The 14,176-nt window shown below is 48.2% G+C and overlaps 1 protein-coding gene across 2 annotated transcripts in view; it reads left to right on the forward strand.

The window, feature by feature from the left end:
* Positions 1-14,176, forward strand: part of LOC141165319 (RING finger protein 112-like) — a 231,376-nt gene that overhangs the window by 65,771 nt on the left and 151,429 nt on the right. The window contains exon 1 of one of the 2 annotated variants that reach the window (XM_073650917.1): positions 12,642-12,746. The exons of the other annotated variant lie outside the window; for it this stretch is intronic. Within the exon in view, the coding sequence (XP_073507018.1) occupies positions 12,730-12,746 (17 nt within the window). The 5' untranslated portion in view covers positions 12,642-12,729. Of the gene's footprint in view, positions 1-12,641; positions 12,747-14,176 lie in introns of those variants that run through there. 2 annotated transcript variants of the gene reach the window in all.

The following is a 14,176-nucleotide window of genomic DNA, read 5'->3' on the forward strand; positions in this document are numbered from 1 at the left end:
GTTTACTCATACTATAGCCTGGGAATCAGAGGTCGGCTCCAGAGCTTCTGTGAATTCAGATGAGGAAATGATCTGCACTGATGCCCAGAATCTTTATGAGTCGGATCCAGGATCCAGGACCAGACGCAGAAGGTTCTGACCATAATGTAGACCCTCGTTCCCAAACTGTAACTCCTGTTGGTGGAGACAATGAGGAAGACGATGATGAGACTCAAATACCTGATTGGAGCGACAACTTTAGTTTTTTGTCAGGGCAGGAACAGGTTGGCTGTGAGGACGACGGGTGTGATAACACACAGGGCGATGATGATGAGGTTGGAGATCCCACTTACTGTCAACCCACAGTCAGCCAAGAGATGAGGTCAGCAGAGGAGGTGGAGGAGGATGCTAGTGACGACGAGGTCAGGTTGCGACTTCCTCGACAGAGACGTAGTACTGGAAGCACGGCAACAACTGCATCCTCAAACACAACTCTGCCTCTGACCACAAGTCGTGGTGGCTCTTCAGGTCGCATGGGTGCTAAGCCTTGCATAGCCTGGGCATTTTTTCAGATCGATAAAGATGACCCAACTCGTGTTATCTGTAACATTTGTCAGCAAAAGCTAAGTAGAGGCCAAAAAATACATAGTTTGAGTACTTCATGCATGAACCGGCACATAGACATGAAGCATAAGTTGCAGGGGGAAGCTCACTGTGCTACAATGCGGCCTACTCGTCCGGGCCAACCACCGTCTGCCACATCTTGTGCATCCGCGGCCTCTTCATCCTCTGTGACTGGGGGGACAGCAGTCACACCTGTTTTGGGACGCAGACCTGCCACCTCTTTACCAGCAACAGCCAGCGTGATTGGCAGGTCATCATTTTCTTTGGAGGTGGTAACACCAGCTGGTGTTGAGCGCTGTCCGACATCGATAGCACCACCTTTGGATCAAGGCAACCTAACATGTCCGCCTGCATCTTCCTCACAGACCGGCAGTTTGCTGTGGACACCTCAACCTTGTCTAAGCACAACAGCCAGCCCTCGGTCCCTCAGATGTGGACAAGTAAAAGACCATTTCCTCCTAGCCATGAGAAAGCTAAGAGGTTGAATTTCACCATCTGCAAGCTCTTGGCTACAGAAATGCTGCCTTTCCGCCTGGTGGACACAGAGGATTTTCGAGACCTTATGTCCGTCGCAGTGCCCCAGTACCAGATGCCCAGTCGGCACTACTTCTCAAAGAAAGGTGTGCCTGCGCTCCACCAGCATGTCGCACACAACATCACCGCTTCTTTGAGAAACTCTGTGTGTGACAGGGTGCATTTCACCACAGACACTTGGACGAGTAGGCATGGACAGGGGCGTTACATGTCGCTGACTGGGCACTGGGTAACTATGGTGACAGCAGGACAAGGGGCTGCTGTCCAAGTCTTGCTGTCCCCACGAGTTGTGCGTCAATCCTCTTTATCTCAAAGTTCCTCCACTGCTTCTGCCTCCTCAACCTCCTCTCGGTCCTCCGCCTGCACCCAAAGCCTGTCTGGACATGCCACAAGCTTTCTAATTGCGCAGAAGGGATCCTGCACACCTCCTTACTATGCTGGCAGCAGGGCTCACCGTCATCAGGCGGTTTTTACTTTGAAATGTCTGGGAAATGTGAGTCACACAGCTGAGGAGTTGTGGTCAGCTCTGGAGAACCAGTTTCATGAATGGTTGTCTCCACTGGACCTGAAACCAGGGAAGGCCGTGTGCGACAATGCTGCAAACCTGGGTGCGGCCCTTCGCCGGGGCAATGTCACACACGTGCCTTGTATGGCTCACGTGTTGAACCTGGCAGTCCAGCAATTTTTAGCCCACTATCCCGGACTAGATGGCCTTCTGCAGAGGGCACGGTCGCTGTGTGCTTACTTCCGCCGTTCTAATCCCGCAGCTCAGCGACTTACATCTCTACAGAAGTCGTTGGGACTGCCACTTCACCGGCTAAAATGCGATGTGCCTACCCGGTGGAATTCAACTCTGCACATGTTGCAGCGACTGTGGCAGCACCGACAAGCCCTGGTGCAATACGTTCTGACGTATAGCCTGGGCCAACGAGATCCAGAGGTGGGGCAAATCACGCTGGAGGAGTGGTCTCAGATCAGGGACCTATGCACCCTTCTGCACAGTTTTGAAATGGCGACGAAGATGTTTAGTGCTGACGATGCCATTATCAGCATGACTATTCCGGTGATTTACATGCTGGAGCACATGTTAAACAGAATTCGTAGTCAGGTGGTGGCACAAGAGGAGGTGGAGGAAGTAGAGGAGGAGGAGTTGTATGCGGAAGGGCTAACATCTGCAAGGTCCAGACATCAATTTTGCGGAATCATTTCACCACTTTTTTAGCCCATCCTTTGCAAGGCCACAGGAGACAAGAAGTCTGACACATAGTCAACGCCTAGAGACGATGGTACAGGAGTATCTCCAAGTAAACATTGAAGCCATGACTGTGTCACTAGACCCTTGCTCTTTTTGGGCTTCCAATCTGGATAAATGGCCGGAGCTCGCCACTTATGCCTTGGAGATCTTGTCATGCCCCGCAGCCAGCGTTCTGTCTGAACGTGTGTTCAGCGCTGCTGGTGGTGTGCGCAGATAAGCGCACGCGGCTCTCCACTGATAATGTAGACAGACTCACGTTCATAAAGATGACCAAATCATGGATCCGAAACGACTTTTCTACCCCTGTGTCATCCTGGGGAGAGTAAAAGCTTGATGATTTGTTAAAATCACCTCACCAACCGTTTTAAGCTTTAAAATTACTAATCATGTTTATCTGTATCTTGGCTGGAAAATAATTTGGGCTTTGTAGCAGTGTGCAGTACTGATTCTATTAGGCCATCTATACTAAGCTCCACCAGATTTAAAATTGCTAATTATGTTTATCTGTATCTTGGCTGGAAAATAATTTGGGCTTTGTAGCAGTGTGCAGTACTGATTCTATTAGGCCATCTATACTAAGCTCCACCAGCTTTCAAATTAATAATAATTTTTAGCTGCATCTAGCCCGGAAAATAATTTTGGGTCTCCTAGATGCGCAAGACACATGAGTGCCTTCTTGCTGCACTACCTGCAACATGACCCTCAGATTGGCAGAATTCGAAGTAATACTGACTACTGGGTTGCCACACTCTTAGATCCCCCACACTCTTCGATCAACCTTTTCATTTTAATAACGAACAAAAAAATGGTCATTTTTGAAATTATAAGCATTAGCAGGTTATTAGAAACTGAAATCAAACAGTTTTCAACTCAAAACTTTATTCTAGGTGATGTTACATTTGCACATAGGACCCCTTGTTCGAAAGAAGCTTCTGAACTGTCTTGTCCATTGAATTTGTCAGGTTTTGGATGGTTTCTGCTTCAATTGTTTTGCATGAGGACAGAATACCCTCCCAGAGCTGTTGCTTAGCTGTGAACTGCCTCCCGCCATCATAGACACTCCTTTTGATGATGCTCCAGAGGTTCTGAATGGGGTTGAGGTCAGGGGAGCATGGGGGTCACACCATAAGTTTGTCCCCTTTTATGCCCATATCAGCCAGAGATGCAGATATGTTATGTGCAGCATGAGACGGTGCATTATCATGCATGAAAATGATCTTGCTGTGGAATACACGGTTCTTCTTCTTGAACCATGGCAGGAAGTGCTGTTTGAGAAACTCCACATACATTATGGAGTTCATCTTTACCCCTTCAGGGATCCTAAAGGGGCTGACAATCTCTCTCCCCATGATTCCAGCCCAAAACATTACTCCACCTCCTCCTTGTTGGCGCTGTAGCCGTGTTTGCGTGGGGTGTCCATCAACCAGCCATCCTCCACTCCATCCATCTGGACCATCGAGCGTTGCACGGCACTCATCGGTGAACAAAACAGTTTTGAAGTCAGTCTTCATGTATTGTTTGGCCCACTGGAGCCGTTTCTGCTTGAGTGCAGTTGATAGAGGAGGTCGACAGGATGGCTTATGCACAGCTGCAAACCTCTGAAGGACTCTGCATCTTGTCGTTCGGGGGACTTTGGAGGCACCAGCAGCTTCAAAAACTTGTCTGCTGCTATGACAAGGCTTTTTTGCCGCTGCTCTTTTAACCTGACGTAATTGCCTGTAGGAAAGAGTCCTCAATTTTACCTTATCAGTACGCACACGTGTGTACTGTGAATCAGATACATACTTCTTGATTGTGCGATGATCAGGATGAAGTGTCTTGGCAATGTTGATTGTAGTCATGCCTTGACCTAAACACTCCACAATTTGTTGCTTCTCAGCAGCCGACACATCCTTTTTCTTTCCCATTTTGGCAGAAAATGTAGGCTGCTTAATAATGTGGGACAGCCTTCTTAAGCATCTTGCCTTTCATTGGACACACCTGCCAAACTAATTAGCACAGGTGTCTGCAATTGCTTACAGTGATATAAAGAGCCCTGACACACATCACCATCAATGAGTTTAACTGACAAACAAACAAATTCTTACCTTATCACTCCTAAACACTTTTTGCATAATAATTTGGAACACAGTGTACATGTGCTTTTCCACAAAACACCAGTGGTTCACGTAGTGAATCTTACAGTTCTAACTTGCCAACCGTGGTCTGTATGGAGTTGTTCAATAAAGGGCCCAAAATTAAGATAACATAGACGGGAGAGGTCTCTATGAATAGGAATTCCTAAGTATTTGATACCCTGTGAGGGCCAGGCAAAGGGAAAGTTGGACTGGATGGAATCCTGTATGGATTTGGGGAGGGAGACATCGACGGCCTCAGACTTCGCTGCATTGATTTTAAAATTTGACCATGTAACAAAGTGATCTATTTCAGCCATAACAGCAGGGATGGATATATATGATTGAGTGATATATACTAGGACATCATCAGCAAATGCAGAGCACTTGTACTCGGTGCCTCCCACCTCAATCCACCTAATATTGGGGTTATGGCGAATTGATGAGAGCAGGTGGTCCGTCACTAGGATGTATAAGAGAGTGGACAGAGGACATCCCTGCCTTGTCCCATTGGTGATTATGAAAGGTGATGAAAATGTTCTTACGCGCCCCCTGGGCCTTGGGACACCCGGAGCCAGACCCTTTTTGGTGGATGCTGGTGGTTGTAGTCTCCGTGGCGGCAACCCGGTTCCGTGGCTCAGGGCGGTCAAACCAGTGGCGGAACTATTTATGTGGTTTTGATGTTTAAACGTCCGACTACGCCACCCGTGGATTGCGGTCAGAGTGAACCGCCGCTGCAGGGCAGACCGCTGAGGCTGATGTTGTGGGTGCAGCAGAGCGTAGCATAACTCCCCACGGGAGGAGTATAGCCTCAGGGCAGTGTATGCGGAGGATGAGGGTGATGGTGCAGGGCAGCAGCAATAACGACACGGAGTCAGTGATGCAGTCCAGGGCCTTTACTCACAGTTCTTATTATCCAGACCACTTCTGCAGGTAACGGCTGCCCACGTCGTACTGTGCTCACCAGGTGAGGGGCTCAGACAACTCCCAGATAACTTTGGAGCGCTTCACAGGACCCCCTTTGTGTGTCCTTTGTCTGGCCTTTCTTACCAACGCTTCTGTCCGGCAGCCTCGGGCCTCCTCTTGGTAAACTTGGCGCCAGTTTCCCTGACCCTATGTGGTGCCTTCCTAGCGGGTGTAGCGAGGGGCTGCGCCACATAAAATGTCACAGCCTCCGGTTTCTAGCTGAGGGTCGTTTCCTGCCTCCACTAGTTTCGGGGACCGGTCTCCCCCTTTGGCCTGACCCCTCCACGCAGGTGGATTCGGGCGTGCGGTGGCAACTCGCCCGTCCGCACCTCTGGGATCCCTTCGTTCCTCGTTCCTGGAGCCTTCTCCGCTCCTCTTCCTTCCTTCTCCCTCTTCCAGGCCTGGGCCTCTGTTACTAGGCCCGCCTCCGGAGCAGAGCTCATGCAGAGCCCCTGCTCCCTGTCACTTCTGCTCAGACTTCTCTGCACTGAACTAAGATGGTGCCCACCTTTTATACTCCCTTCTCAATGCACCCAGGAACTGCTTCCTCCCTGCTCCTGCACTACAGGGTTCCCCTTCCTCGGTGTTCCCTCCCCCCACTCCAGCCAGGGACAGGGACTGTCGTGCCCATCTCAAGGGCATATTGGTCGCCCTGCCCCACGGCAATGTGGTGTAATGCATGCAGGTGTCAGGGTCCTGATCCACACTCCATCCTTACCTGAGAGTGAGATATCACACCTCTGGGTGAGGTGCAATACCTCTGTAGCAACCGAGCCCTCAGGGTGCTACAGTTCCATTTATCATCAGCCTAGGTGACGTATTGCGATACAGGGCCGTGATTTTGGCTATAAAAGGGTCCCCTAGACCCCTACCCCAAGCTTTTTAAGAGAATAATATATGGCGTGCCAGGAGACTCTATGGAATGCTTTCTCAGCATCCAACGAGAGTATCTAATTACAATTTTTTAACTGCATCTAGCCCAGGAAATACTTTGTGCCTAGTAGCAGTGTCTGCTAGTCAGCGGATTATCCCAGCTGTTAAGCAAGCTACACCACCTGTAGTTTGAACAATTAATTTTTTCAAAGGAAATGCTTCGGGACCCCGGGATACTCAGTGAAGAGCATCAGGAGGCACCCCAAGGCATAGGGGCTGGGACTGGCGGTAGGACGCCTTGCGGTGGACCGCCGAGCTCGATCCTTATAAAAGCTTTTTAACTGCAGCAGCTTTAGTGGACGCTACTGGAGCTGGAATTACGCGGCTGCTGGCATGAGACTTGCCCTCCAATAGATCCTTGTAAAAGGATTTAAAGTGTATTCATTCAAATTAGAGAGACAATTTAAATTAAAAAGGTTAGACCTGCCTCCACCACAGGGGGGCTCGCTCGACCCACCAGCGGACAGGCACCAGTATTGGGAGAGGGGGGCTGGCCGTCAGGGTCCACCGCGGCTCTGACACAAAGCTGGCGACACGGAGGTCGCACAGGCAGGAACGGACTGGCCGTGTCGGCTTCGCACTTTTTTGGCTTTAGAAGGGCATGACATGCCTATATCTGTGTCTCCCCTCCTTTTACTCCTCCACCTCTTTTCTTTTCGCATGACTATATGTACTTGTCACTTTTCCATGTGTTAGTTGTGTCTTCTGAGCAGGTTGTCAGCTTTTGGACACCTTTGAAGGTGTTTTCTATGTGTTTCTATGTGTTTTTGTTTGCCTGCCATTGGTTTTAACGGTGTTCGAAGGTGTTCGACGAACAGTTCGGCGAACATACGGGTGTTCGACAAACCGAACCGAACTCGAACACTACAGGGGTGGCTCAACACTATTCTCCATACAGGGGGAAAAAAAAAGTAGGGTCTGAGCAGCTTCCTGACCCTCGTCACGAGATGTTAACCTCCGGGGGTGGTGGAGGTTATCCTGATGAGACTCAGATACCTGAGGGTCACACGGACTGTACTGAGCTGTCAGGTCAAGAAGAGGAGGAGGGTGACTGTGAGGAATGGGATAACACATTGGATGACGATGAGGTTGTAGATCCCACTTGGTGTGAACCCAGAGGCATGCAGCTGAGTAGCTCATCTGAGGAGGAGGAAGATGAGGAGGTTATGTTGCATCCTATAATGCAGAAACGGAGTGATGCAAGCATGAGGAGCACTGCATCCTTAGCCACAACTGTGGCTGTGGCCAGCAGCGGTGGCAGGTCTGCAGCTCGCAGAGGCGGCAAGGGTTGCCTAGCCTGGGCCTTTTTTGAGACTGCAAAGGATGAGCCAGCTCATGTTATCTGTAGACTTTGCAAGAAAAAACTCAGTAGAGAGTACAAGTACAATAATTTCACTACTACATGCATGAACTTTCACATGCGTAATCAACATGCTTTACACTGGCAATCTCACTGCGATAAAATGCGGACTAGCGGACCTCAACAACCATCAGCCACCCCATCAACCGCATCTGCTGCTACTTCCTCCTCCTCTGTTACCGTGCCAAGTATTGTCTCTGACGGTAGAACCTACAGTTGTATACCTGCTCCAGTCACCCTGAGTGCGAGCGCGTCAGCTGTAACGGAAGCGGACATACCTGCTGTGTTTGTTTCACCGAGCACAGCACATGTTTCTCAATCCACCGTAACATCTCCGCCTGCACCTCACTCACGGTCCAGTATTTTGTCCGGTTCACCATACTCTGCCCTCTCTCAGTACTGCAGCCTGCCCTCGGTCCCGTAGTTGTGGTCATGTAAAAGATTGTTTCCTCTTACACATGACAAAGCTAAGAGATTGAACTCCACCATCTCCAATCTTTTGGCCACCGAAATGGTGGTGTCAGGCCCTAATTTTTTGAAATGTGAACACTCCTTGTTGGGTATCCATCTGCTAGGTTGGCTGTAGTGGAAGAGTTGTTGGTACCCATTATACTAGTTCTACTCTAGTGAAATTGATTCTTTGGTGCAGATATTGTTGTCACAGGGGTACACATGGTATAATTAAAATTGGTTTTCTTAGTACCTTGGTATATAAAGCAGGCTACATTTCGTCTTTTAATTCTTTGGTGCTGATATTGTTCTCCATACAGGGGTACATATTACTGATGAGCAAGCACTAAATGTGCTCAAGTTAGTGGTTCAGCAGTTTCTCAAAACCTACCCAGATCTGCCAGAGCTGCTTGTGAAAGTATGCCGCATTTGTGCCCATTTCAGAAAGTCAGCTACAGCTTCCACCACCCTGGCAGTGCTTCAGCAGAGTTTGCAGGTTCCGGCTCACCGACTAGAAATGAACGTTGCAGATGTTGGGAAGGATTTGTGAGCAGCAGAGTGCAGTTGTTGAGTACCAGCTTCAACACGCCCGTTGGAATTCAGGTCAGCCTCCGCACATAACAGGTGATGAGTGGGCATAGATGTCTGACATCTGTGCCGTCCTCCAAAACTTTGAGGACTCCACCAAGATGGTGAGCGGTGATGACGCCATAATTAGCGTCACCATCCTGCTTCTCTGTCTACTGAAACGCTCGCTGCTCACAGTTAAACAGGAGGCATTGAAGGCAGAGCAAGGAACTATATAGTCCAGCCTCATCTCATCTCAACACAGATTGGGTGATAATGAGGAGGAGGAGAACATGGACAGTTGTCCTCTTGGTGAGGACAGGGAATTCTTGGCTGTGTTGGAAGTCTTGATACCCCTCTTTCAGTCTGTGGGAAAGCTGTATGAGTTTCGCTTAATGATGACCTTCAGTAGCCTAAACCGTGGCTTCTTTTATGCACGTTATTTCTCAAAATGCATTGCAGATCAAGCCATTTCCCAACTCTGTAGTCATGAAATTCAAGGCGTAAAGAAAGATCATTGTGTGTGACTAAGCACCACAGAAAAGAGTGAGATGATGTTGGATGGGCTGCCATTGCTCATGGAATAAGCTGCATTAGAGCACTTCCAGGGAGAAATGACAGCCAGAGTAGATACGGTTTGCCTCTATGCCAGCCCTTTCACCGACCTAAATAATATAGCTGAAGTGAGAAGCAGTGTCAGACTGAGGAACATTGGGCCCACCAGAGGATTTGATTCTGAGGACCCACCTTTCTCCCCCGCTCAAGAGCCCCATAGCAGTTGCAAGGTTTGCGCTATGAACTCTCCTGAAGGAGAAGCCAGGATTCTCTGGTTCTCTGGTGTGCCCGTCCAACCCTGCCTTGAAGTAGCCTTGCCTAAGAAAAGTCTGTGTGAAGGTTCCCGGACACTGTATGGCTGCTTTTTTACTGAGGAGGAAACCAGAGAACACGGGGGAAACCCCCGCAAACACAGGGAGAACATACAAACTACTTGCAGATGTTGTCCTTGGTGGAATTTGAACCCATGCCAGGACCCAAGCGCTGCAATGCTATAGTGCTAACCACTGAGCCACCATGCTGCTTTCTCTGTTCTCCCTCTGATATCTAACATGCTGGAGAAATTTGCACCTACTGCCACTCAGTGTCTTCAGCTCCTTTGTGAGCAACTAATGTCTAACAAATAAAATTCCTGATAAGGAAATGTTGCATGGCTTCACTTATGGTACTGCGTGCACTGCTAATACCATGGCGTCGTACCAGTGTCAGACTGAAGAACATTGGGCCACCAGAGGATTTGATTCTGAGGGCCCACCTTTCTTCCCTTCTCAAGAGTCTCATAGCAGCTGCAAGGTTTGTGTGGTGCCCTGCTGGGCATTGGTGCCACAGAACCCAGAAGGGTGCATGGATGGACTTCTCCACAAGAGGCCCTCACACATTCACACACCTCCACCCTACCACCTCAGACCAGCAGAGGGAGCCCGTTAGGGATATATATAGGGAGGGTGGAGCCAGGCAGCTCAGTTAGTTAGTTAGTCTCAGACAGACAGAGCTCAGAGTTGAGCAGAGAGCGTGCTGACGCTCAGAGAGCAGCGAAGAGGCAGCAAGCTGGCTTCTGTGCTTAGGCGAGCCAAGGCCTACAGCACGTGTGAAGGCCTAGTGAGGGCCCCGAGTGTGGCCGAAGGCAGAGAAGAGAAGGAAGAAGTAGTGAGGGGGCAGAGGAGCATACCAGGCTCACCCCGATATATATACTGGACACAAGGTCCGTGCCTACAGGGACCCCTTTACACCCAGTAGGAACCACCGGAACCCCTGGAGGACTACAGGTCCCAGGTTCAACAAACGCTGATTGCAGTACCAGGGCTAGAAGTCACGGAGGTCCCAGGGTCCAAGGGGAGTGATTTCCAAAGAGAAGGCCCTACCACCAGGTCAGCAGGTGCAAAGAGGGACAGTAACCAAGCTAGGCCTAGCTCCAGGCAGGTCAGAAGCTTAGAGAATAAAGCAACGGATCAGGAGGCCCTATACCCGCTCACTGGGGAGAGTCCAAAAGTGTGCCCTTCGCCTGGAGTACCCTGAACCGTGCCTGCAACATCACCAGTAAAGGTACTGAAGCTTACCCCCGTGTGAGTGTCCGTCTTTCCTCCGGGACCGTCCTGCCGTCCCTCCCCTGCACCACCATCCATTACGCCCCACGCTGCCCTGGAGCTAGCTCTACCTGTGGAGAGCCACACCATCCCTGCTGCCGTAACACCAGCTCCAGAGGACTGCTCCGCAGCGGCGGCACCCCTTAGCCGCATTCCACCGGTGGCGTCACGAACACTTTAAATCCCTTATAAATATTGCCCCTTTTACTGACCGCCCTGGGTCATGGACCGGGCCAGCCACCGTGATATCCCCCAGCAACCAGAGGCCCGGCTGCCGAGTACCCCACGGCCCAGGGGGAGCGTCATTTGCACTATGAACTCTTCTGAAGGAGAAGCCAGGGTCCACCAGAGGATTCTCCAGTTCTCTAGTGGGCCAGTCCAACCCTGCGTCATGCCATAATTCACTGGAAATATTCCAGGCGGGTTGGAGACAGCCATGAGGGTATGTGCACACGTTTTGACGTCGACGAGTTTTCCTAGGCAAAGCCAATTCAGGAATCTAATGGTAGTCGTTTTCCTGAGGTGTCTTTGTCGGTGCTTCACCGTTGTTCTTGTTTCTGAACCCTGGAGCACTTAAAAAAGTGACATAAGACAGAACATGTGGACCATGTGTTGTGCGTTATGATCAGGGGAACTCTTGCTGTTCATTTTCAGTCAGATTCTGGCTGGAATCCACATGAAAGAGATGCTGTGTGCACATAGCCGGAATAAGATTTTTATTCTTATTCATTTTGCTACTATTGTAAAATTAAACTTTTTTTTTTTAATGCACAAAAAACGCACATATAAAATTCTGGAAAAACGCTACCTGTGAACAAGCCAATCCCTAAGGCCTCATTCAGATATCCATATTTTTCTAGTGCATAAAAACACGGACTGTTCTTCAGTGTTTTTAATCCGTGTGTCGTTAGTGTTTGATCATGATCAGTGTCAGTTTTTAACATCAAAATTCATCAATGATTTTAAAGTGTGAAAAATAAAAAAAAATAAACTATAAAGTTTCTATGCCTGCATGTGTCGTGGCCGTTAGTCCCAAATTTGGGGTCAATCAGGATATCAACTCAGCTAAGTGATTTGATAGTGGCGCTGATCAGGTGACAGGGCAATTTGAGTCCAAATAAATGCCATGTGTATGTGCCTGGCTAAAGTAGGCTGCCTGTCACTGTAACATTGACTGGCATAGTACACGCAATGCATTATAGAAACAATTGCAGGTATCATAAATCCCTAGTTTCGCTGGTTGGACAAAAAAAAAGTGTTTCCATAAAAACAAAAATATTTTTATACTATGTTAAATGGCATAAAACCCCTCTCTGAATAACAATATAATTGCATTGCTTACCATCCTCCCACTTAAAAATAGGGAAAAGTTACTCAATAGAAAAAAACTCAACAGAAAAAAATAAATAAAAGGTTATAGTTTCCATAATATGTTGATAAAAAAATCACAGATGCTATGCTGTTCAGTGGTTAAGATATTATACATATATGTGTGAGTGTATACGTATGTGTATAGAAAGATATGTGTATATATATGTATATATATATCACATCACACACACTCTCATACCGACATATCCTATAGTATCTTACATACATTTTATATTTATTTATAGCTGTTGTATAATATGTAATATTAAAATAAATAATAAAGTATAAGTGGATACAGTGCAAAGTTTCAGTTTCTATTCCTGCTTGTGAAACCTTTGAAAAGAGGAGTTACTAGAGAAGAATAAAAGAAGAGAGACAGCAGCTAACAGAGAGATAGAGGACAGAAGAAGAAGCAGACGGTTCAATCCGGTGCAGAGCATGGAGCAAAATTTCTGGTAGGAAGTGTTTTAAGGTTATTACTTTTTATTACAATGTATCCCACAAAAATGTCCCTCTCTCCACAACTCCTTCCCTAATTGCTGTTGACTCTTGCTGTTTTCTGGAGTATCCCTAACCAGGTTCCAGTGAACCCTGGTGGTCAGTGGAGGTCTCTGATGGGACAACACCTTTAAATAATTTTTCTCTTTATGGAATTATTGGTGACAAGTTTCCATCCCACAAAAGAAAAAAAAAATAGATCAAAGCTTTAATAGTGTTACTTGGTGTTGGGGGAATTGAAGAACCATGGCATTGAAAATCTGAAAATATGGTCTCTCTTCACAGTAGTCAAAACAGGAGAACTCCAACCTTCTCGCAGTAATTACACCAGGACTAACCACGACCCCATCATACAGAAGAAGCTACTATAGCTTCTCTCCATAATAAGTAGTCACAACATTCCTTCTCCAGCCTCCCCCATTACTCAGTAGTCACAACATTTCTTCTCCAGCCTCCCCCATTACTCAGTAGTCACAGCATTTCTTCCCCAGCCTCCCCCATTACTCAGTAGTCACAGCATTTCTTCTCCAGCCTCCCCCATTACTCAGTAGTCACAGCATTTCTTATCCAGCCTCTCCCATTACTCAGTAGTCACAGCATTTCTTCTCCAGCCTCCCCCATTACTCAGTAGTCACAGCATTTCTTCCCCAGCCTCCCCCATTACTCAGTAGTCACAACATTTCTTCCCCAGCTTCTCCCATTACTCACTAGTCACATCATTTCTTCCCCAGCCTCCCCAATTACTCAGTAGTCACAGCATTTCTTCTCCAGCCTCCCCCATTACTCAGTAGTCACAGCATTTCTTCCCCAGCCTCTCCCATTACTCAGTAGTCACAGCATTTCTTCCGCAGCCTCTCCCATTACTCAGTAGTCACAGCATTTCTTCCCCAGCCTCTCCTATTACTCAGTAGTCACAGCATTTCTTCCCCAGCCTCCCCCATTACTCAGTAGTCACAGCATTTCTTCCCCAGCCTCTCCCATTACTCAGTAGTCACAGCATTTCTTCCCCAGCCTCTCCCATTACTCAGTAGTCACAGCATTTCTTCTCCAGCCTTCCCCATTACTCAGTAGTCACAGCATTTCTTCCCCAGCCTCTCCCATTACTCAGTAGTCACATAATTTCTTCCGCAGCCTCTCCCATTACTCAGTAGTCACATCATTTCTTCCGCAGCCTCCCCCATTACTCAGTAGTCACAGCATTTCTTCCCCAACCTTCCCCATTACTCAGTAGTCACAGCATTTCTTCCCCAGCCTCTCCCATTACTCAGTAGTCACAGCATTTCTTCCGCAGCCTCTCCCATTACTCAGTAGTCACATCATTTCTTCCCCAGCCTCCCCCATTACTCAGTAGTCACATCATTTCTTCCCCAGCCTCCCTCATTACTCA

Source organism: Phyllobates terribilis, unplaced genomic scaffold (genome assembly GCF_046119375.1).
Source record: "Phyllobates terribilis strain yellow unplaced genomic scaffold, ASM4611937v1 Scaffold_11__3_contigs__length_659146591, whole genome shotgun sequence".
NCBI classification, from domain to species: Eukaryota; Metazoa; Chordata; class Amphibia; order Anura; family Dendrobatidae; genus Phyllobates; species Phyllobates terribilis.